This window comes from Pantherophis guttatus, chromosome 12 (assembly GCF_059756535.1).
Source record: "Pantherophis guttatus breed Tessera chromosome 12, ASM5975653v1, whole genome shotgun sequence".
NCBI lineage: Eukaryota > Metazoa > Chordata > Lepidosauria > Squamata > Colubridae > Pantherophis > Pantherophis guttatus.
The window spans coordinates 13,675,001-13,699,781 of NC_142074.1; the positions used below are offsets into that span (position 1 = coordinate 13,675,001).

A 24,781-nucleotide genomic window follows, 5' to 3' on the forward strand; every position below is an offset into this window, starting at 1 on the left:
TGGCTTATTTGCATTGGTTTCTTTTTCCACTGAAGTTTGCATGTTTGTTTGTTTGTTTGTTTATTAAATTTATATGCTGGCTACCTCACCAATAGAGCCCAAATCTGGGCTCTGAGATTCTTTTTATAAAGTTTGAATCCTATGTTGCCTTTAGAAGGATGGCGTCACATGTTTATGGAAGTCCTGTTTTTTTTATATATCGAACCTCCTATCTCCGATAACATTCTCTCCCCTGAAATGTTCTCCCTTTTTTAAAAATATTAATTGAAAATTGACATGAAGTACTGAGGAGTTTTTGGTGCTCTCTGAGCTTGGTTGCTGTCTGGCAGACGTTTCGTTACCAAAGTAGATAATGTTATCAGTGCTAAAATAGATGACATTAGCTGAGTGATTAAACGTCTGAAGGAAAACAAACAAGCTCAGAGAACACCAAGGACTCCTCATTTCAGCCCTGAGCTACAAATATTCTCCTTTATCTCTGTCTTGTTGTTGTTAGTTGCAAAGTCGTGTCCGACCCATCGTGACGCCATGGACAACGTTCCTCCAGGCCTTCCTGTCCTCTACCATCCTCTGGAGTCCATTTAAGCTCACGCCGACTGCTTCAGTGACTCCATCCAGCCATCTCGTTCTCTGTTGTCCCCTTCTTCTTTTGCCCTCAATCGTTCCCAGCATTAGGCTCTTCTCCAGAGAGTCCTTCCTTCTCATTAGGTGGCCAAAGTATTTGAGTTTCATCTTCAGGATCTGGCCTTCTAAAGAGCAGTCAGGGTTGATCTGCTCTAGGATTGACCGGTTTGATCTCCTTGCAGTCCAAGGGACTCACAGGAGTCTTCTCCAGCACCAGAGTTCAAAGGCCTCCATTCTTTGGCGCTCAGCCTTCCTTATGGTCCAACTTTCACAGCCATCCATTGCAACTGGGAAAACCATCGCCTTGACTATATGCACTTATGTTGGCAGGTGATGTCTCTGCTTTTTAATATGCTGTCTAGATTTGCCATAGCTTTGCTCCCCAGGAGCAACGTCTTTTCATTTCTTGGCTGCAGTCCCCATCTGCGGTGATCTTGGAGCCCAGGAAAATAAAATCTGTCTCTACCTCCATTTCTTCCCCATCTATTTGCCAGGAATTGAGAGGGCCGGATGCCATCATCTTAGTCTTCTTAATGTTGAGTTTCAAACCAACTTTTGCACTCTCCTTCAAGAGACTCTTTAGTTCCTCTCCACTTTCTGCCATTAGAGTGGAATCATCTGCATATTTGAGGTTGTTGATATTTCTCCCGGCAATCTTAATTCCAACTTTTGATTCATCTCTGTCTTACAATACTCTAACAAACTAAAATTAAAAAAAAAACAAAAAAAAAACAACAACAGGAAAACAGGAAAGAAAAAAAAAAAAGGAATATATTTATGACTTCTGACCTTCTTTTCAACAGAACATTCTTATTCTCCCTTCTCCCTCTGACATGTTTTAGAAGTCTCTTTGCCCTTTATTTTCTTTAGTCCTCGTCTTTCTTAGCCTTCCAATACATAAAACTTAAATTAATTCCCCCCACCCCGTTTTAGCAAAAAGTCCATATAAGACATCTGAAATTTCAAAAAAAAAAAAATGCTTTTAAAAAGTAAAAAAAAAACAATTCCGAAGATCAGCTGAGCGACATGTAGTCGTCAGAACTGGGTGGTTTTTTTACTTTTTAAGCATATTTTTACTACCGGTTCTCCGGGATCAGTAGTTAAAAATGCTTTAAAAAGTAAAAAAAAAAAAAAAAAAAAAGTTCCGACAATCATGTCGCTCAGCTGATCTTCAGAACTTTTTTTTTTTACTTTTTTTACTACTGGTTTGGGCGAACTGGTAGCATTTTTTACTACCGGTTAGCCCGAACTGGTAGCATTTTACTCCTGAGTTAATTCTTTAACCCCACAAACCTTTCCCTCTAAAACTTTAGTTTCCAGCCTTGGGCTGGAAAAAAAAATCTGATTTTGCATTACTGTCAGAGGGCAGTGGTGAAATTGCAACTACGAATAACATTGTCCTAGTCTAACTTGATTTTTTTCATTTCTGTGTGGGGGAAGTTGGGAATTTCAGATGTCTTACAAAGGGCTCCTATTGTAAGTCTCCCCCGCTGATAAGAATGCCAAGCTCAAAAAGCTTAGCTTCCTTTACAGAAAATATCTGAGCTGGGGAGGGAAAAAAGCATCCTGAATTCTAAAAATAAGATAGTACTATTCTAATCCTGCTGAGGCTTGGTTTCTGGAAATTGAATCGTGGGGGATCAAGGAATTTAAAATGATCTCTTTTTCTAATCCGTGAAGCATTACAAGGAAGGTAAGGAAGGAGGTATTCGTGTCAGTAGCATCTTAAAATTCAGGAGGTGTTTTAGCATGCAAGTTTATAAGGAAGATTATAGTTTGCAAGAAGTTGTCCTGGTGGCAAAACTCATTACTGTTGAGACAGAATTTATAAATACTTAACTAGTGATCAAGACGTGGGATTTAAATCTTCTATTCCTCCTCCACCCCCTTTTCACACACACAGACACTTTAAAATAAATATTATCCCTCACAGGTTTTATTTTACCTTATGCAGGTAGTCCTCGACATACGACCCCAATGGAGCTCAACATTTCTGTTTGTTAAGTGAGACATTTGCTATGTGAGCTTTGCCCCATTGTGCCAGCTTTCTTGCCGCAGTTGTTAAGTGAATCACTGCGTTTGGCAAGTTACTGACACGGTTGTTAAGCGAATCCGGCTTCCCCGTTGACTTGGCTTGCCAGGAGATCGCAAAAGGGGATCACGTGACCTCGGGACGGTCGTAGCAACGGTCATAGATATGAACCGCTTGCCGAGCGTCTTAATTTTGATCACATGATCATGGATGGGGCCATAAGTGTGAAAAACAGTCATAAGTCACTTTTTTCCTGAGCCGTTGTAACTTGGAACGGTCACTGAACAAACTATTGTAAGTCGAGAACAGCCTGTTGTGGCCCGCCAGCGGATTTGGCAGTGGATTCGGACAGTGAGGAGGTTGTGGAGGAACATGGGCCAGTCCTGGAGTCTGGGGAGGGCTCTGTGTCAGAGGCAGAGATGGGGCCAGGGCCGTATGCCAGTTATCAGCTGCCTTCGGAGTCAGACATCAGTGAGGCAGACGAACAGCTGGAGCCTGTTCCCAGTGTGCGCATGCGCAGAGTTGCCAGACAAAGGGAACAGCTAAAGAACAAGGGTCGACTTGGGAGTAAGGCCACAGGTGGACAGTGAATGGCCCCTCCCAGAAGGAATAAAAGAGGAGCGAAAGGAGAGTAGAGTTTGCAGGAGACAATTAGTTCGCTTAATCGGTTCGTGACTCTCTGGAGACTCCTTGCCAAGTTTTGAAGATCGGCCTGGCCGCTCTCCAAGCCAGATAAAGTCTGTGACTGTAAATTCTCCCTTGAAAGACTTTGCTGAAGGTGAATGAGAGGAATTCACTGTTTGTTTAATAAAAGGGGTTTTGTCGGGACCAGGATTCTGCTTCGTGCTTTTTGAAAGAAGCCAAAATTCAGACGAAGTGTCGACAATGAACCCTCTCAGGTTTAGCTCACCTTATTCCACCATAAACCAAGAACAAAGGCTTTGAGCTACCTAATTTACACGCGTAGGTTTGTAAACCCCAGACGGAAATCTTCTGAAATGACTGAGTCAGGATTCCTAAGTTGTTTTCATGGGTGCGTTTCCTGTCGCCTCCCATCCCTGCATATCCAGTTCCGTGTTTGTTTGTTTTTCATCAAACAGGTTATTATTTGTTTATGGAAGCCTGGAAAACTATAAACAACAATTTGGCTAAGATTGGCCTGATTTTCAGGGAGACGTGTGCAACGTTCACGCTACCCGGCGCTGAAATGTAAAATACTACTTCTCCTTCTGTGGGCGTGGCTTGGGGGGATAATATGACTGATTGGGCGTGGCCAACTTTTTTTTTTTTTTTACTTTTAAAACCATTTTTTCTATAACCTCTTTGGCTGAAGAGGTTGTAAAAAAATGCTTTTAAAAGCCTCTGACGATCCCAGCTGACTTGCCTGATCGGCAGAAGCTTTTTTTTTTTTTTTTTTAGCCTCTGATGATCCCAGCTGAGCAGCACGATCATCAGAGGCTTTTTTTTTTTAACTTTTAAAAGCATTTTTTTGGCAAAAGAGGTTGTAGAAAAAATGCTTTGAAAAATTAAAAAAAAAAAGGCTCTGATGATTGCGCGGCTCAGCTGGGCAATGCAGGTGGGGCAGGGATTTTTGCTACCAGTTCTCCGAACTACCCGCCTCCATCGCTACCGGATCAGGCGATCCGGTCCGAACCGGGAGCATCTCACCCCTGATGCTACCTCAAATAAATTTGCATGAAAAAGAATGAAACTGGATTTTAAATGGAGTTATGGCCTTTTCTCCTCTTTAAACATGCTGGAAGGTCCAAACCTTTGCCCCTACATCAATACAGGTAGTCCTTGACTTACAACAGTTCATTTAGGGACCGTTCGAAGTTACGACGGCACTGAAAAATGTGACTTAGGACTGTTTTCCATGGTTACAGCCTTTGCAGCATCCCTATGATCATGTGATCAGAATTCAGATGCTTGGCAACGGGTTCATACTTACGACGGTTGCTGTATGCCAAGCTCACGTGATCCCCTTTTGCGGCCTCCTGACCAGCCGAGTCAATAGGGGAACCCGATTCACTTTAACAACCGTGTTGCTAATTCAAAAGCGTCCGCGATTCGCTTATCAACGGTGGCATGAAAGGTCATAAAATGGGACAAAGCTCCCTTAAATGCCTCACTTAACAACAGGAAGTTTGAGATCCATTGTGGTCGTAAGTCAGGGACGAGCTGTATTGCACTGATTTATTTACCAATCTTTCCAGCAGCTTCCTATCTCGCTCCAAGGAGCAGGAGAATGCCATCCCTAATCCTAGGCTAGTCAATCTCTCAGCTCTGCCCACCTTACAGGGTTGTTGTTGTGAGGAAAATAGGGAGGACGGTAAGGTAGGTTCTACCACAGAAGGAGGCCCTCACTGAGAAAGCCTGTCTCCTGGTCCCTGTAGGTGGCATTCTCTGAAGGAAAGGACCCCCTCAGCAAACTCTTTCTTCCTTATCTTATTGGATGGGCAGATTCACCTTGGAGTAGACCAATGATGGGTAACCTTTTTTTCCTCATGCCCTTCCCCCCCTACGCATGCATACGCGCCCCCATGTTTCCCTGCCTGCATGCGCATGTGATTAACTTGAAACACCCCCCCCCCCAAAATTGGTGTTATTAGCCATCAAATACACTTTTCCCAAAAGGTTTCCACAATTTTGGCCACTACTGCATACTGATAGTAATGATAATAATACAACAGCATCATTCTAACCATATTTATAATTATATTCGCTTGTTTATGTTCCTGTTAATTATATTAGCGTACTTATAATTATAGATAAGTATCTATAATTATAAATATAGATAATTAAGTATCTATAATTATAAATTATATATAATTATAAATAACATTCGTATTTTATTTAAACATACCAATGCTCTTTTGTTCTGATTTCTACCTCTTTAACTATTGATAAAAACTATTCCACGTTAAATAGTATTCTGTGTCTCCTTTATCTTTTTATTTTCAATGCCAATCTATCCATCTCTGCACAATCCAATGTTTTCCGGATTCTATTTTCATCTGGTGGGGGTGTTCTCATTTTTCCAATATTGTGCAAATAACAATTCTCGCTGCTGTCAATACATGTAACATTAGAATGGCATGGCATGGCATGGCATAGCATAGGAATGGAATGGAATGGAATGGAATGGAATGGAATGGAATGGAATGGAATGGAATGGAATAGAATAGAATAGAATAGAATAGAATAGAATAGAATAGAATAGAATAGAATAGAATAGAATAGAATAGAATTTTTTATTGGCCAAGTGTGAATGGACACACAAGGAATTTTTCTTAAATATATAGTCCCTTTGTCATAACTTTCTGGTATTATACCTGACAAAAATATTTCTGGTTTTAAGTCTATAAAGCCATGAAGACCTTTGAAAGGGACAATGCTAACCAAATGCTAACCAAAAGCCAACAAATTGGTTTTAATTGGGTTATTTTAAATTGACGGCCAAAAGTATTTAATGTTTTTTAAATTGTTTTTAAATTTTATATGTTGTAGTTTTACCATGGCTGTTCACCGCCCTGAGTCCTGTTGGAGAAGGGCGGTATACAAATTAAATAAATAAATAAATAAATAAATTAATAATAATAATAATAATAATAATAATAATAATAGTAATAATAATAATAATAATAATAATAATAATAATAATAATAACCACTGGGAACATCAGGTTGAGAAAGTTTTAGAGAATGAGAAACTCAAGATCTTGTGGGACTTTAGGATTCAGACTGACAGGCACTTGGTCCACAACACACCTGACATAACAATAGTTGAAAAGAAAAAAGTATGGTTCATTGACATTGCAATACCTGGTGATGCACGGATTGAAGATAAGCAGCAAGAAAAAATCACAAAGTACCGGGACTTACAAATTGAAGTTGAGCGACTGTGGAAAAAGAAATCGTGTGTGTTGTCCCGATTGTAATTGGAGCCCTCGGAGCAATACCCAAAGGGCTACCCTGCTATTTAGAAATTCTAAATTTGCCAGACTTGAACATTTTGACTCTACAAAAAACCACCTTACTCGGAACAGCTTACATCCTCCGACGATACCTTAACAGTCCCTAGGTCCTTGGTTAGGACTCGAGCTGCTGAGCTATTAACCAGCCTCAAAGGCTGTGAATCTCACTAAAGATTAACCAATAAATAATAATAATAATAATAATAATAATAATAATAATAATAATAATAATAATAATAATAACTGGTAGCCAGCTTAGCTGTCGAAGTAGCAATGTTTCATGAACAGGCATCAACATTCCCGTAGCTGTGTGAACAGCTGCAGGCTGAGCCACTGCAGTTTCCTTGAGGTCTTCAAAGGAAGCTCCTTGGAGAACAAATTGCATCAGTCCAAACTGGAGGTGAACTAAGCTTCGGTTGAACATGGATTGCCAGAGCATTATCATATACCTGGCAACCCTTTTACGGCTGAATATAAGCTACGAAGTGTCCTTCAACCAGGTCTACAGCCTTCCTAACTCTGTATTCCATCTTCTTCCAGGCTTCTAGATGTAGATTGGGAAAACCCGAAAGTGTCGTCTTTAGAGATCGAAAATTAGCATCCTGGTGCTAATGACAGACGCTTGCTGTAAAACCCAGCCAGGAAATAATTTATGTAGTTAAAATTTGTTTTCATCCCTGGCAGTTGAAGTGCATCGATCTCCTTGAAACCTACATTGAGCGGATCAAGCAAGTGAACCCACTCATCAATGCGATTGTTAAAGACAGGTAAGGTGTAAAAAACATTTGACTTTCTGTCCAACAGGTTCTGGGTTATTATCTGGGGAGGAAAAAAACAGGTATGGCTTGCTGGAGGAAGCTCTTTCCTGTTTCAAATTCTTGCTGTTTTTTTTTCCCCCCCTCTATCGGGGCTGTGCCTTGAGAATTCTCCTTCCAAACATCCCCTTCTAAGGATTTGCTACGCAGGCTTAGCAAAAGTAATTTTTGTTTGGCAACCTTTTCTCCTTCCAAGCCCTTTCTCACCATTTCACTGACCTTGTACTCCCTGAATTCAAGATAAGGAGCTGCTTACGGGACAAAGGGAGGAGGACGGCTCGGTTGGGCGTCTCCAAGATAAGAACATCCTGCTCAGCAATTTTGATCTGAGGCATCTCAGAAATCGAAACAGCCGTCCTTTTAAAGAAGGCTATATTTATTTCAATTTCTCACTGCCTTGACCCATTTTTTCTGCAGCCTTGTCTGTAGATCTGGGTTGCAGCATTCCACAGTTGATTAGGGAGGAAGGGAAGGGTTTAGCTATTAGCCGGCGTCTTGGGGTCATTCAGATTTTTTTTCCCCAAGCCTGATTTGGTAGGAAAACAGTGATTAAAAAGCTGGTTGGGTTGTGAGAAAGCCTAAAAAAGGAACAAAGGATAATTTTGGTGCTCCTTGCTTCAGATTACAATGTTTTCTTCTCCTGGGTCTTCTGAATTCTGTTAAAATGGGAAGTGCTTAAGAATAGAATAGAATAGAATAGAATAGAATAGAATAGAATAGAATAGAATAGAATAGAATAGAATAGAATAGAATAGAATAGAATAGAATAGAATAGAATAAACAGAGTTGGAAGGGATCTTGGAGGTCTTCTAGTCCAACCCCCTGCTTAGGCAGGAAACCCTACAGCACTTCAGACAAATGGTTATCCAACATCTTCTTAAAAACTTCCAGTGTTGGAGCATTCACAACTTCTGGAGGCAAGTTTTTTCACTGGTTAATTGTTCTAACTGTCAGGAAATTTCTCCTTAGTTCCAGGTTGCTTCTCTCCTTGATTAGTCTCCACCCGTTGCTTCTTGTCCTACCCTCGGGTGCTTTGGAGAATAGCTTGTGTTAAGGAATAACCCTTGAGTAGCAAGGGTGTGGACATGAAAGCGGTTGAGAGTAGTTATGAATAAGCACAGTCACCACACAGATACACTGAGTTGTTTTACAGTTTACATTCAGGAAAAATAAAGCACAGTCCAATAAACAAAGTCTCCATACCAGTCGTAGTAATCATACACAGTAAACAGTTCTTCTGGAGATGCAAACAGTAATACAATTGCAAGAGCCTTGGTGGCGCAGCAGACTAAAGTGCTGTTAAGTAGCACCAGCTGCCTGCAATTACTGCAAGTTTAAATCTCACCAGGCTCAAGGTTGACTCAGCCTTCCATCCTTTTGAGGTAGGTGAAATGAGGACCCGGATTGTGGGGGCAGTAAGCTGACTTTGTATAAAAAAGAACGCTGCTTAGCGGGGGCCGAAAGCCCTACTAAGCAGGTATATACAAAAGTATGAAGGCTATTGCTTAACGCGTTGTAAGCCGCTCTGAGTCTCCGGAGAAGGGCGGCATATAAATTGAACCAATAAATAAATAAATAAATACAGTAAGTCAGATAGAGATATCAGAGAGCAAGAACAACAAAGAGAACAAGCCATGTTTCTAGCTCCCTCTTAAGGACATTGGCAACACAGCTAACCAATGAGGACACAGTATGATGCAATACAGCAGTCTTAAAACTATACAATACAATTGCAATACACGGCAAACATACATTGATGGTTTATATATTGCCAACCCAACAAGTTAGGTCTTATTCCTAACATCCTCCCCTTTTGGTAGGTCAATATACAACACCTTACTCATAGTACTCAGAACACGCTTTGTCCTTAATTGCACCCTGAGCCTTTGTGAAATGATCTGCAATATTGTGTTCAGTCATACAGTACTTCAACTGAATCAATTTCCTTTGTATACATTGTCTAACATTTAAGTATTGCAAATCAGTATACTTAGACCGTGTTCTTACAGCTATATTAGTAGCCATATTTATTGCAGATTGATTGTCCTCATAAACTGAGTGGCGTAGGAGGCTAATGCCTGAGTGGCGTAGGAGGCTAATGCCTCCTACTAAGGCAGCATTTAACATCCAGCTGCCTGCAATTACTGCGAGTTCAATTCTCACCAGGCTCAAGGTCGACTCAGCCTTCCATCCTTTCTAAAGTGGGTAAAATGAGGACCCGGTTTGTGGGGGCAATAAGCTGACTTTGTATAAAATATACAAAAGTATGAAGGCTATTGCTTAACGCATTGTAAGCCGCCCTGAGTCTCCGGAGAAGGGCGGCATATAAAAATAAATAATAAATAAATAAATAAACGACAAACGGATCATTCACAGTTAATTCCATATCCATTAACAATTGTTTATAACATACCAGTTCAGTACACATTAAGGATAAACATGAAAACTTGGTTTCCATAGTTGACAAACTAATGTGCTTTTGCCTAATAGATTTCCATCCTATCAAAGCATTACCCAACATTACCGCTATACCTGATGTTGACTTACGAGTAGGTAAATCAGTTGCAAAACTTGCATCAGTGTATGCTGTTAAAATTAAGTCACTACTAGCCTCCAAATATAACGAATAATGAATCGTTTGCTTCAGATACCTAAGTATTTGCTTAGCGGCTTGCCAGTGCCTTTCAGTAGGTTCAGCGTTATATCTAGCCAGTTGATTTACACTGTAAGATATATCTGGCCTAGACCAATTACTCAGATATGACAGACTACCAATTGAGGGTTGATATATTTCCTCATCGAATACAGGACTTTGAATATTACTCTGCTTAAATTCCTGACTCACTGGTGTCTTAGCAGTCTTACCGAGCTCCATGTTGTAATGTTTCAGCAATTGGTTAACTTTCTTAGCTTGTGAAATTTCATAACCTTTCCTAGTTTTCACTCTGTCAAGACCCAGAAAATTTCTCCCAAATTCCTAATTTTGAACTTCTTTTGTAACACAGAAACAGTTTCAGTTGCTTCATGTTCGGGTTTGGTAATAATTGCTATATCATCAGTGAATAGCAATAACAGAGAATTTAAACCATCCTTTTTTCTCTTAAAGAAACCTGGATCAGCTATGCCAGCTACAAAACCCATAGCTACTAACTCATTGACAATGCATTTATTGCACTCATAACCTGACTACTTTAAGCCAGAAAGACTTTTCTTCAGTCTCCAGCAATCAGTCTTCCCATCAGTTTTCAAACCTAGTGGCTTCTTCATATAGATCGTATGTTGTAATGGTGCATGCAGATATGCAGTTTCAACATCTATATGGTTTATCCTGTATCTATTCTTAGTTGCCCATACTAATGCTGCTTGCAACGTGGTTGCTCTCAGACTCGGTGCAAACACTTCATCATAGTCCTTAACTGACTGAGCAAATCCTTGAGCAACTAATCTTGCCTTATGGGTAACAGTCCCATCCACAACAGTTTTCAGTTTGTAAACCCACTTGCAACCAGTTGCATGCTCACCTCAACCCAACAAGTTAAGTAATAGTCTTATTCCTAACAGCTTGACTTCCTCTTCTTTCGGGCAACCCCTGAGATATCGGAACACTGCTATCACCTCACTCCTAGTTTTTCTTTTCATTAACTAGACATACCCAATTCCAGCAACCGTTCTTTATATGTTTTATCCTCCAGTTCCGTAATCATCTTTGTTGCTCTTCTCTGCACTCTTTCTAGAGTCTCCACATCTTTTTTACATCGTGGCGACCAAAACTGGATGCCGTATTCCAAGTGTGACCTTCTTTTCATTAAACTAGATGTACCGAATTTCATCAACCGTTCTTTATATGTTTTAGCTCAGTGGCTAAGGCGCTGAGCTTGTCGATCGAAAGGTTGGCAGTTCAGCGGTTCGAATCCCTAGTGCCGTGTAATGGGGTGAGCTCCCGTTCCTTGTCCCAGCTTCTGCCAATTTAGCAGTTCGAAAGCACATAAAAAATACAAGTAGAAAAACAGGGACCACCTTTGGTGGGAAGTTAACAGCATTATGTGCGCCTTTTGTGTTTAGTTATGCCGGCCACATGACCACGGAGACGTCTTCGAACAGCGCTGGCTCTTAGAGCACTGCCCCCTAGAGTCGGGAACAACTAGCACATATGTACAAGGGGAACCTTTACCCCTAAAACATCATCTCCGGTTTTTTTACCTCCCTGCTCTTTCCTTACCCATCTGCTCAGGTTTGAGGCCGCCCTGCAGGAGGCACAGGTTGTTGATCAGCTGCTGTCTGACGGACAAGAAGATGAAGAATCACTCCAGAAAAAATTCCCCTTGCTGGGCGTTCCTGTCACTGTCAAAGAAGCCTTTGCGTTATATGGTGAGTAGCTGGATTTGGGTTGTTTCTTTCCACTGTTTTTCGACTTCAGTCTTCAGTTTAAGGTATGGTGGAATGCAGTCCAGAATTGCAAGAGTGGGGGTGGGGGATCTTTTCCAGGGAGCAAAGCAGTAATGGGTTCCACTTACCGTCGCTACCAGTTTGGAACTGTGAGTGTGTGCACGCGCAGCGCTTCTGCATATGCACAGAACCTTCGCATGCACAGAGCGTCTGTGATGAAGTCCGGGTGGATGGGTGGAGCCTCCCACCACCGCCACTACCGATTCGCCCGAACCGGGATGAACCGGTTAGAAAACCACCACTGGAGCAAAGAGACAGCAAAGTTTGGAATGTTTTTAAAAATATTTTTTTTATTGTTTTATATCACATATTCCATTTCTATGCTGAACAGTGTGTTTTCTAGGTGTCCAAAGTGTTAAACATAAACATTTATTTATTTATAATAATATAAATTTTATATATATATAAAATTTTATATATATATAAAATTTTATATATATATATATATATATATATATATATATATATATATATATATATAAAATAAATATATATATAATTTATATTTTGCTGATAAATAAAGGGAGACTAGTATAGATCTATTTCAAGCTTTTTAGCTTTCATCAGCTAGCCATACCATTACTCGGATTCGAATTTGGGCTTCCTGCATGTTAGGCAGTTGAATTAACCTTCTGAGCCACAGGTTCTCCTCCCTTCATCAGTTTGAGCCAGGGGAAAGATTAAGGTTTTTTTTTTTATCGAGACACCTGGTCTACCCCAACATGTGGGAGGGGGCATTCTGCTCCCTTTTGCCTTTCAGCTCCAATCCAGGAGCCCTCAAGCAGTCGCATTCACGACAAGCCATTTTTTATACCAAATTTATATTTTGCTGATGAGAGCTAAAAAGCTTGAAATAGATCTATACTAATCTCCCTTTATTAATTTATCAGCAAAATATAACTTCGGTATAAAATGGCTTGTAGTGAATGCGACTGCTTGAGAGCTCCTGGATTGGAGCTGAAAGGTGAAAGGGAGCAGAATGTCCCCTCCCACATGTCGTGGTAGACCAAGTGTCTCGATAGAAAAACACTTTACATACATACATACATACATACATACATACATACATACATACATATATATATATATATATATATAAACATATGCAATAATATCAATCATTGAAGAGTATACTATCTTCCATTATAGTATCGTTTATGTAACCATCAAAATATTTACTCATCAGTTTGTCTTTCTCAGGTAGTCCATATTTCACATAAATCCACTTCTCTAACCTCAGCATCTGTCAATTTTTTTCTTATTATAATATCATCTGTAAGTTTGGGATTTTGGGTATGCAGAAAAAGGGCAAGGACAGACACTCCTTAGCAGTTCATGGGATATATCTAATAAATTAGATAAATCTAATAGATATATCTGCATGAAGCAGACTCCTTGTCCTGACAAAAACCCCTTTTTATTAAGTTACTGTGAATTCTTCTCATTCACATCCAGCAAAGACTTTCAAGGGAGAATTTACAGTCACAGACCTTATCTGGCTTGGAGAACTGCCAGGCCGATCTTCAAAACTTGGCAAGGAGCCTCTGAGAGTCACGAACCGATTAAGCAAACTAATTGTCTCCTGCAAACTCTACTACCCTTTCGCTCCTCTTTTATTCCCTCTGGGAGGGGCCATTCACCGTCCACCTGTGGCCTTACTCCCGAGTTGACCCTTGTTCTTTAGCTGTTCCCTTTGTATGGCAACTCTGCGCATGCGCACACTGGGAACAGGCTCCAGCTGTTTGTCTGCCCCACTGATGTCTGACTCGAAAGGCAGCTGATAACTGGCATGCGGCCCTGGCCCCATCTCTGCCTCCGACGCAGAGCCCTCATCAGAGCCTTCCACAGACTCCAGGACTGGCCCATGTTCCTTCCCAATCTCCTCACTGGCCGAATCTGCTGCCAGCTCTGCTTGCGGCCCATGACATAAATTTGCTGTTAAATGCTCTAGTCTGCAAGATTTTTGTCTATAGGAAAGCAACAATTAAAAAAACAACAACAGCTGCACAATTCCCTTGTGTACGTAGTTGTCCTTCATTGCAATGCCACTGTGCAGTTTCAAGAGCCATGTTGTTGTGGCCCATCAGCAGCCTGTGCAGATTGTAGCTGATTCTGACAACGAGGAGGCTGGTGTGGTGCTGCGCCAGCAACCTGTGCAGCTGGCGCTCGAGTCGGACACTGAGGAGGCTGGAGAAGATGTGGTGCCAGAGGCGGGGATTGAGCCAGGGCTTTCAGAACCTCCAGAAGCTCCTTTAAGTGAAGAGGACGAAGAGGAGGAGCCTCTTCTCGATGCATGGGTGCACAGAGCTGCCAAAAGGCAAGAGTGGCTCCTCAGGAAGAGGGCTCCTCGAGAGTAAGGCTTGGGGCTAATTGGACACTCCCTTAGCCTATTTAAGGAGGAACACTGATTGCAGCATGCTGTAGGGAACAACTTTAGTTCACTCTCCTTCGCGTCTGGATTCTCTGTAAAATTGCTTCTGGGCTTTCTGCCAACCCTAGTAAGACTGTGATTACCTTATCTTAGAATTCTTGTAGGCTGTTAAGGAAGTTTATTAACAGCCTTTGGTTGTTACCTCAGTAAAATAAGCTTTGTATAGATTTTGTGTGTGCTGCGTTCTTTGGGGTCCGTAGCTGGGGTAGAACACTTGTTACCCTTTTAAAAAGTACCATATTTTGCTAGTCCTTTTCCACTTTTCCTTCTCTCTGGATTCTTGGACAAGGTGAAACTCTGACCTCTTTTATGTCTTTATTTCTGCATCTTGGTAGGGATGCCCAATTCCTCTGGGCTGGTTAACCGACGTAACCTGATCTCCACCACGGACGCTATTGTGGTATCCCGGTTGAAGCAAGCAGGCGCAATTCCCCTGGGGGTGACCAACTGCAGCGAGCTGTGCATGTGGTTCGAATCAAGCAACCGTGTCTACGGCCGATCTAACAATCCCTATAACCTCGACTGCATTGTAGGAGGCAGCTCAGGTTAGTAGAGCGTGGATCACCCCATTCTGGATTGAACTTGGATGGACACTGGAATTCTTCACCACCAAGTGAAGGCGAGAACTCCCGAGCAAAAATCGCTATTAAATTGGAAGTGTTAAATTTAAATTCACCGACAAAAGAAATAGAAATTTAACGCAAAAATAGTTTGTCGCAGAAGCGACTGCCTGCCAAGGCTCCTGAATTGGGGCTGAAAGGGCGAAAGCGGAAGCAATATGCTCCGTCCCATATTTGGGTAGCAGAGTGGGTTTCAGCAGGTTCTGACCAGTTCTGGAGAACCGGTGGCGGAAATTTTGAGTAGTTCGGAGAACCAGTAAATACCACCTCTGAATGGCCCCACCCCCATCTATTCTCTGCCTCCCGAGTCCCAGTTGATCGGGAGGAAATGGGGATTTTTCGGGGAGGGAAATGGAGAGGGAATGGAGATTTTACAGTATCCTTCCCCTGGAGTGGGGTGGGAATGGAGATTTTACAGTATCCTTCTGAAGGGAATGGAGATTTTCAATTCAATTCAATTTCAATTTCATTCAATTTATATGCCGCCCCTCTCCGAAGACTCAGGGCGGCTCACAATACATTTAAAATCCTAATAAAAAACATTTAAAAATTCAAAACATTAAAACATTAAAACTCATTCATACCATTCATGAATTTTGCAGTATCCTTCTCCTGGAGTGGAGTGGGAATGGAGATTTTACAGCATCCTTCCCCCGGAGTGGGGAGGGAATGGGGATTTTGCAGTATCCTTCCCCTGGAGTGGGGAGGGAATGGGGATTTTGCAGTATCCTTCCCCTGGAGTGGGAAGAGAATGGAGATTTTGCAGTATCCTTCCCCCGGAGTGGGGAGGGAATGGGGATTTTGCAGTATCTATCCCCCGGAGTGGGGTGGGAATGGAGATTTTGCAGTATCCTTCCCCTGGAGTGGGGTGGGAATGGGGATTTTGCAGTATCCTTCCCCTGGAGTGGGGAGGGAATGGGGATTTTGCAGTATCCTTCCCCTGGAGTGGGGAGGGAATGGGGATTTTGCAGTATCCTTCCCCTGGAGTGGGGTGGGAATGGAGATTTTACAGTATCCTTCCCCTGGAGTGGGGTGGGAATGGGGATTTTACAGTATCCTTCCCCCGGAGTGGGGAGGGAATGGGGATTTTGCAGTATCCTTCCCCTGGAGTGGGGTGGGAATGGGGATTTTGCAGTATCCTTCCCCTGGAGTGGGGAGGAAATTGAGATTTTACAGTAGCCTTCCTCTGGCACGCCCACCATGCCACGCCCACCAAACCTACAGCCACAAAACCGGTAGTAAAAAATTTTGAATCCCACCCACTATTGGGTAGACCAGGTTGCCCTGACAGACCGGTCTCACTGGAATAAACACTAAGTTTGAAGTTGCTAGAAAACCCAGGGTTTCTTCTTGAGCTGATTTTGAGAGAGTCCTGGTTCACACAGCATGCTAAACTATCATCAGATTTGCTTGGTTTTGTCGGCGTGAGTTTATTCGGTAAGCTGCACTGCTAAAAACAAGGCATGGCTCAATATAACGCAGGGGCCCACTCCGTTAAGTGGATCGGGCTAGGGAGCTGGCCCTCATCTAAATCAGGGTTTCTCCAACTTTGGCAGCTTTGAAGATGCTGGACTTCAGCTTCTAGAATTCCCCAGCCGGCCATGGATTCTGAGAATGGAAGTCCACGCATCTTGAAAGTTGCCACATTTGAGAGACATTGGCCTAAATGATTTGTTTGATTAAGGGAAGGACAATTAACTACATTTATTAAATCGGGAAACCCTTTATGGACTTTTTGCTGATGGGTTTGATGATTAGAAAAAGTAAAGAATGGAAAGTAGAAAATTATGTGGTAACCTTACAGAGAGGGTAACATAAATATACTTGTCACTGTTTTTAAGAAGATATTTCCCTTCCCTTCCCTTCCACCATCCCTTCCCTTCCCTTCCACCATCCCTTCCCTTCCCTTCCCTTCCACCGTCCCTTCCCTTCCCTTCCCTTCCCTTTCCCTTTCCTTTCACTGTCCCTTCCCTTCCCTTCCCTTCCACCGGTCTTTCCCTTCCATCTTTCCTCCCTTCCCTTCCCTTCCCTTTATCTTCCCTTCCCTTCCCTTCCCTTCCACCGGTCCTTCCCTTCCATCTTCCTTCCCTTCCCTTCCCTTCCCTTCCCTTCCCTTCCCTTCCCTTCCCTTCCCTTCCCTTCCCTTCCCTTCCCCTGTTCCTTCCCTTCCATCTTCCCTTCCCCTCCCCTCCTTTTTTCACTTATTATTTTTTTAGTGACCTTTTTTTCCAATAAATAATTTTTATTCTTTTAGAAATTTCTTCAATGAAATTATGTATGTGTGTGTGTGTGTGTGTATAAAACAGAAACACTGACCTAAATAACTTTATCAGCCAAGTGCACGTAAAACCTGCTTATAACTCAGCTGTGGCCCTGGATATGCATATTTTTGCAGATAAATCAAACAAAAAAATTTAACATAAGCTCTGAAGTTGTCAAGGCCAGAGTAGTACAACTGCTCTTTCCAGAACAGGTTTTCCAGGTTTGTACGATAATCTGAGTGATCAATCTGGCGTTTTGTTTTCACGCAGGAGGTGAAGGTTGCATTTTAGCAGCTGCTGGTTCTGTGATTGGTATCGGCTCAGACATCGGGGGCAGCATCCGTATGCCCGCCTTCTTCAATGGGATCTTTGGACACAAACCCAGCACAGGTATCGCCTGGTTATCCCTCCCTAAAAGCAGTTCTAATTACAAGTTGGTGATTAGCAATAGCACTTAGATTTAGACCCTGTTTCCCCAAAAATAAGACATCCCCTGATAATAAGCCCAATCGGGCTTTTGAGCGCATGTATTAAAATAAGCCCCACTCCCAAAAATAAGCCCTCCCCAAAAATATTTAAACACATGTGCAACCGGTCCCCGCCATTTCCTCTGGTTTCCTCCACGCGCCCCAAAATAATAAGACCTCCCCGAAAATAAGGCCAAGCGCTTATTTCGGGGTTCCAAAAAATATAAGACAGGGTCTTATTTTCAGGGAAACACGAGTATACCACTCCATAGTGGCTTAGGACCTGGGTACTTACGAGACTGCCTTCTGCCACTGATAGCCTCCCATCGACCAGTACGCTCCCACGGAGAGGGACTCCTCGGGATGCCGTCGGTCAAACAATGTCGACTGGTGACCCCCAGGGGGAGAGCCTTCTCTGTGGGGGCACCTGCCCTCTGGAATGAGCTGCCCCCGGAGATTCGTAGGATTCCTGACCTTCGCACCTTTCGCCGTGCCCTCAAAATGCTATTGTTTCACCAAGCAGGGCTGGCCTAATGCTATTTTAATGGATTGTCTTTATTTTAGCTTTTTCGGCCAAATTATTTAATATTTTTAATTCGTCTTTTAACTTTTATATTGTTGTGGGTTTTATCTCTGGCTGTACACCGCCCTGAGTCCTCCGGGAGAAGGGCGGTATAAAAATTTAATTTAATTTAAATAAAAAATAAAAAATAAAAAATGAAAAGATAGATAGATAGATAGATAGATAGATAGATAGATAGATAGATAGATAGATAGATAGTGCTTTACTGCATTCTCTGAGCCGGTTTACAAATCTTAGCCTGAGAAGGAGAGAGAGGAATGGGAAGAAAAGAAAGAGGGGAGGAAGGAAGGGTGGGGAAATAAGAGTAGGAGAGAAGGTTAGATAGGGAGAAAGAGAGGAGGAGGGGGGGAAGGAAGGGGAAGGAGTGAAGGAGTGGAGGGAAGAAGAAAGTAGGAAGGATAAAAGGAAGGGAAGGAGATGGAAGAGAATGAGAAGAAAGATTGTACAATAAAAAAGATGAAATGGAAGAAAGGCAACCCCGAACACGTGTAAATGTCCTAGGATAAAGAATGAATTATTAAAAAATAAAAGAGAATAAATATGAGTAAAAATAGAGAAATTAGAATTTGAGGGCGAATGAAGATGTTGCTTATATAAATAAGCATAGAAATATTAAGATGCGATTAAAAAACATGGAAAAAGAAGATTTTGGCAGAAATTGTAACTAAGCAAAATGTATTTGGATATGATCAGTTGTATAAGATACGATATGGCCAATACGCTGTTCATAAAATATGCAGGTGAATGTGGGCGTGGGGGGGAATCAATAAAACTTGATTAAAAAAACAAAAACAAATCTTAGCCAATGGGCCCCCAACAATTTGGGTCCTCATTTTACCAACTTCGGAGGGATGGAAGGCTGAGTCAACCTTGAGCCGGACTTGTTACTAAACAAGTCGTTAGTGGAGGGCAACTTACGAAAGGAAGCAGCTTTAAATGCCAGGCTAGAAGAAATGTGGCTTGTCATGCAGGACTGAACTCTGCTTCTGTGGGTTTCTGTAGGGGTGGTGCCCAACGACGGCCAGTTTCCTGATGCGGTTGGCAATCGTACAAACTTCCTGTGCACGGGACCTATGTGTCGTTATGCGGAAGACATGGAACTCCTGTTGAGAGTCATGGCTGGACCAAACATTTCCAAGTAAGTGGCTTTGGTTGATTTGTAGTAGAGGTAGTCCTTGACTTAGCACCATTTGTTTAGCAACTGTTCGAAGTTACAACAGGAAAAGTAGCCTTCCACCACAGTGTTGTGGCCCGTCAGCGGCCTGTGCAGCTAGTATTCCGACAGCGAGGAGGCTGGTGTGGTGCTGTGCCAGCAGCCTGTGCAGCTGGCGCTCGAGTCAGACAATGAGGAGGCTGGAGAAGATGTGGTGCCAGAGGCGGGGATTCAGCCAGGGCCTTCAGAACCTCCAGAAGCTCCCTTAAGTGAAGAGGACGAAGAGGAGGAGCCTCTTCTCGATGCACGGGCGCCCAGAGCTGCCAAAAGGCAGGAGTGGCTCCTCAGGAGGAGGTCTCCTCGAGAGTAAGGCTTGGGGCTAATTGGCCACTCCCTTAGCCTATTTAAGGAGGAACGCCGACTGAAGCAATTTGCATGGAACAACTTCATTCACATTCCTTCGTGTCTTGTCTTGCTTACCTTATCAGCTTCCTGCAAATTGCTTCTGGACAATCTGCCAACCACAGTAAGCTTTCAGTAGTATTCTTTGGATTCTTGGTGGCTATTAATGCAGTTAATTAACAGCCATTTTTGTAAAAAACTGGTTTATTTAGTAAACTAAGGTTTGAACAGACTTTGTGTGTGCTGCGTTCTTTGGGGTCCATAGCTGAGGCAGAACACACGGGTCATGTGATCAACATTCAGGAGTTTGGTCACAGGCATGGATTCCTGATGGTTGCAGCGTCCCTGGGACATGTGACACTCCCTGCCAGTTTCCCAGTGTCAATGGGGAAGCCAGCTGGAAGTCAAAAATCATCCCCACCTGTTCTGACTGAGGCTTCCTGATATAGTAAAAAGCATGCAATTAGTCCCCAAACCTCCAGTTTTTTAAATTTTAACGGCTGTGAATTCCTTTCATTCACAGCACGTGCTGAATCACCAAGAGTTTATAAATAGTCCAACAGAAGTCTGCCACAGTCCTTCGGGATAAGGCTGGTAAACACCCACCTTTATCTTCTTTGACATGCTGCCAAAGACCTAATTGGCAATTAGCTTGGCAAGGCCACACAGAAACACAGAGTCAAAAACGGAGCTTCAAAGTACAAACCGACACCATCCACAATGTTGCCTCCTACAAAGGCCCACGTGCCTTTGCTCTTCCTTTATGTCTTATGGGAGGGGCCAATCATCTCCAAGCCTTACTCCTGAGTCGCCCCTTTTGTTTTAACTGTTCTTGCCTTCTGGCAGCTCTGTGCATGCGTGCACTAGGAACAGGCTCCCCCTGTTCCTCTGCCTCTCTGATGTCCGACTCTGGAGGCTGCGGAGTCCGCACATAACTCCCAGATGACCCTGGCCCCATCTCTGCCTCCGATGCAGAGCCCTCATCCAAGCCTTCCCCAGACTCCAGGACTGGCCCATGTTCCTCCCCAGCCTCCTCACTGTCCGACTCTGCTGCCAGCTGCGCAGGCTGCTGGTGGACCACACTACCACCTCCACTGCCTCCTTTGCCTAGTCATTCTGTTTCTCTATTTACGTAACTAAGTATTGACTTATTATTAAAGTTCATTTGCCGATACCGTTTTTTATTTATGATACGTACTCTTCTTAGAGGATCGTGGGGCTGTTTGTGCACATGGTCAGCCTAAAATTTAATGCTTATTTTTTTTTAGCATTAGTATCTAGCATTAATATCTAGCATCTAGCAGTACCTCAAGTGGTACTACTTTCTTCTCAAAGGATGACTCAACAGGTCTCAGAGCATCACCTTGCTGTGCCCAGGGGTAGGGCTTTCTCTGTGTGTGCTCCCACCCTCTGGAATGAATTACCTACTGAGCTCCGGATGACTCCTGATCTCTGCTCCTTCCGTCGGGACTTGAAGACTTGGCTTTTCAAACAAATAGGCTGAGACTGATTCCGGGCTTTATTATTTACTACTAATTAATCATTTGGATTAAATTATGATTTTATTGTACTTGTTTCTTAACTTGTGTTCGCCGCCCTGAGTCCTTCGGGAGAATGGCGGCATATGAATACATGTAATCAATCAATCAATCAATCAATCTAGTACAGGGGTATCAAACTCAAGGCCCATGGACCACATCTGACCCGTGGGATGCTTAGATCTGCCCGCGGAGCCGGCCTGGAATTAGCAAAGGAAAAGCCCAGGATGCCTCTGCTAGCAAAAACAGGACGCGTGGGCACATGCGTGGGTAGAGGGCTAGCAAAACAAACTAAAAACAAAAGGAGAGATGTTTCCCCTTCTGCATTTGAGCATGCAAGAAGGGACAGGAAAGGAGAAAGGAAAAAGACAAAAGACAAACAAAAAGAAGGAAAGATGGGAAGAGAGCAAGGAAGGAGAAATAAGGAAAGAGAGGAAGGAAGAAGAAATAAGAATGAAGAGGGAAGGAAAGGAAGGAAGGAAGGAAGGAAGGAAGGAAGGAAGGAAGGAAGAAAGATTATAATGAGAGTGAGGGAGGGTCTCAGGGAAGTCCTTCCTTAGCATTTGGCCACCACAGGTGCCCTCCCCTCCCGACACGAGTCCCGTGTCATGCCCACGCCCACCCCTGGCCCTCCGAGGTCAAACACAACCCTGATTCGACCCTCAATGAGATCGAGTTTGACACCCCTGATCTAGTAGATTATATTGTTAAGGAGCTGGACTAAACCAGATCCAGTGTATGCATGTCAGTTGGAGGATCTTCTAAGGTAGGATAGGTTCCATTGTTCTTCATGGCTGCCTTTTCCATCTTATTCTATCCTTCTTTTTCAGACTGAAGCTGGATGACCCGGTATCTTTGCAGAATATAAAGTTTTATTCCATGGAACACGACGGAGGCTCCATTTTCCTCTTACCGGTCGATAAAGAGATTCTCCAAGCTCATCGGAAAGTAAGACGAAGTTGATTTTGGTTGCTTCAAAGCTTGAGCGCTGTTGCAGAAATCGGAGAGCAGCTTAGATATAGGTGGTCCTCGACTTACAACAGTTCATTTAGTGGCCATTCAAAGTTACAACGGTGCTGGAAAAAGTGACCATTTTTTCATACCTACGACCTTTGCAGCATCCCCATGACCATGTGATCAAAATTCAGATAGCAATAGCACTTCTTAGACTTATATACCGCTTTATAGTGCTTTACAGCCCTCTCTGAGCGGTTTACAGAGTCAGCCTATTGCCCCCAAACAATCTGGGTCCTCATTTTGCCCACCACGGAAGGATGGAAGACTGAGTCAACCTTAAGCCCCATCAGGATCGAACTCCAGACTGTGCCTGCAAAAATACATGAGTAGACCAGTGCCTGCAAAAATAAATGGGTAGACCAGTGCCTGCAAAAAAACATGAGTAGACCAGTGCCTGCAAAAATAAATGGGTAGACCGGTACAGCTCTGCAAGTAGTTAAAAGCCTGGTAGACCAGTACCTCTGCTAAATCCTAAAGAATTGTCACATGACCATCAAGCCACGCCCACAAAATAAGCCACGCCCACAGAACCGGTAGTAAAAAAATTTAGAATTTTTGTACGCAGAACATCCTGGGTTCAAATCCAGGCATCTCCGAAAGAAGGAGTAGAAAGACAGCTGAGTTGAGACCTGGAAATCACTGTACAAGAAGTCCTTGACGTATGACCATAATAGAGGTCAGAATTCCTATTGTAAGCCACAACAGTTGTAAATCAAAGCACCCAAGTGACCGGTCTCAATTTTATGGAATTCTTTTTTTGCAGCCGTCGTTAAGTGAATACTGGTCCTTCAGCGAATCAGTGTATTCGTATGTGTGGGTGTTTTTTTTCTTTTGCTCAAAATCTTTTCTTCTTTCAGATTGCAGAGTAGCCCTTTGATTGTCAGAGTTCCTCCTCCTTCAATTAATATTAACTAATATTAACTAACCCTTATTCTGTCTTATACATTGGCAACAAAATCAGGACACCAAATACAAGCTGGGTGGATACGACCTCGTAGACGACTCTCACTCTGTCAAGGACCTAGGAGTACTCATCTCAAACGATCTAAGCCCCAGAGCTCACTGTAACAGCATTGCCAAAAAAGGCATTAAGAGTTGTTAACCTAATTTTGCGAAGCTTCCTCTCCGGTAACATTGTACTACAAACTAGGGCATACAAAACCTTTGCCAGACCAATTCTCGAATACAGCTCGTCTGCCTGGAATCCACACTGTATATCGGACATTGAGCGGGTCCAGAGGTATTTCACGAGAAGAGTCCTCCACTCCTCTGCTCACAATAGAATCCCTTATGCCACCAGGCTCGAAATTTTGGGCTTGGACAACCTGGAACTACACCGCCTACGGTCTGACCTAAGCTTAGTACACAAAATTATCTGCTACAGCGTCATACCTGTCAATGACTGCTTCTGCTTCAACCTCAATAATACACAGGCAAACAATCGATAAAAACTCAAGGTAAACCGCTCCAAACTCGATTGTGGAAAATACGACTTCAGCAACAGAGTGGTCAATGCCTGGAATGCTCTACCTGACTCCATGGTTACTTCCTCAAACCCCCATAGCTTCAACCTTAAACTGTCTACCGTGGACCTCACCCCAGTCCTAAGAGGTCCGTAAAGGGGGGCGTGCATAAGCGCACCAGCGTGCCTACCGTCCCGGTCCTACTGTCCCTGTTTATTTGTACTCGTGTCCATGTTTATACTTAACACCTGTTATCTTGTACATGTTTGACAAACTAAATTCATTAATTAATTAATATTTCACGTAAAAGGTTGAGAGAGAAGCTGATGGCTCTTTTCTCTTTCTCCTCCTCTTTGTTGTCCTAAAGATGGTGGCACACTTAGAGACGGACCTGGGGATTCAGGTGGAGAACGTGGCCATCCGCAAAATGAAATATTCCTTCCAGATCTGGTCAGTTATGATGTCTTCCAAGAGCAGTAATAATCAGGTATGTCAAAGGCAAATCTTTCCCCTTTTTTTCCCCCACCCAAGGATGGGAAATCTACTGGAGACAGCTGAAAAGCTTTTGCTTAAACTTAACAGCAACCTTAAACACTCGAAGAGCCATTTGGACTTGTTTCCCACAGAAAAGAAAACACCCGGAGCCACAAAAGCTGGGTGGGAGTGGCCAACTCAATGTCACTCACTTCCACCAGTCACATGACTCCCTAGTCAAGCCTACCCACTGGTCATTAGGGCAGAGAACCGGTTGTTAAAAAACACCAGAAACCACAAAACCCTTTTGACATCTGTTTCTCCCCTCCCTCCCTCCCTCCTCCCTCTCTCTCCTTCTTTCCCCCCCTCTCTGTATCTCTCTGTCTCCCCCTCTCTCTGTATCTCTCTGGTTCTGCCCTGGCTGCTTCTCCGTCTCCCACCGTCGCTCTTACCTTCTCAGGCCAGGTGAGGAGTGATTG

General features: G+C 43.0%; 1 protein-coding gene across 1 annotated transcript in view; it reads left to right on the plus strand.

Annotated features, from left to right (window-relative positions):
* Positions 1 to 24,781, plus strand: part of FAAH2 (fatty acid amide hydrolase 2) — a 34,187-nt gene that overhangs the window by 1,850 nt on the left and 7,556 nt on the right. Inside the window, exons 2-8 of the mRNA XM_034424061.3 lie at positions 7,317 to 7,399; positions 11,679 to 11,815; positions 14,660 to 14,869; positions 17,476 to 17,595; positions 19,258 to 19,393; positions 22,179 to 22,296; positions 24,196 to 24,315. Coding sequence (XP_034279952.1) covers positions 7,317 to 7,399; positions 11,679 to 11,815; positions 14,660 to 14,869; positions 17,476 to 17,595; positions 19,258 to 19,393; positions 22,179 to 22,296; positions 24,196 to 24,315 — 924 coding nt within the window. The remainder of the gene's footprint in view (positions 1 to 7,316; positions 7,400 to 11,678; positions 11,816 to 14,659; positions 14,870 to 17,475; positions 17,596 to 19,257; positions 19,394 to 22,178; positions 22,297 to 24,195; positions 24,316 to 24,781) is intronic.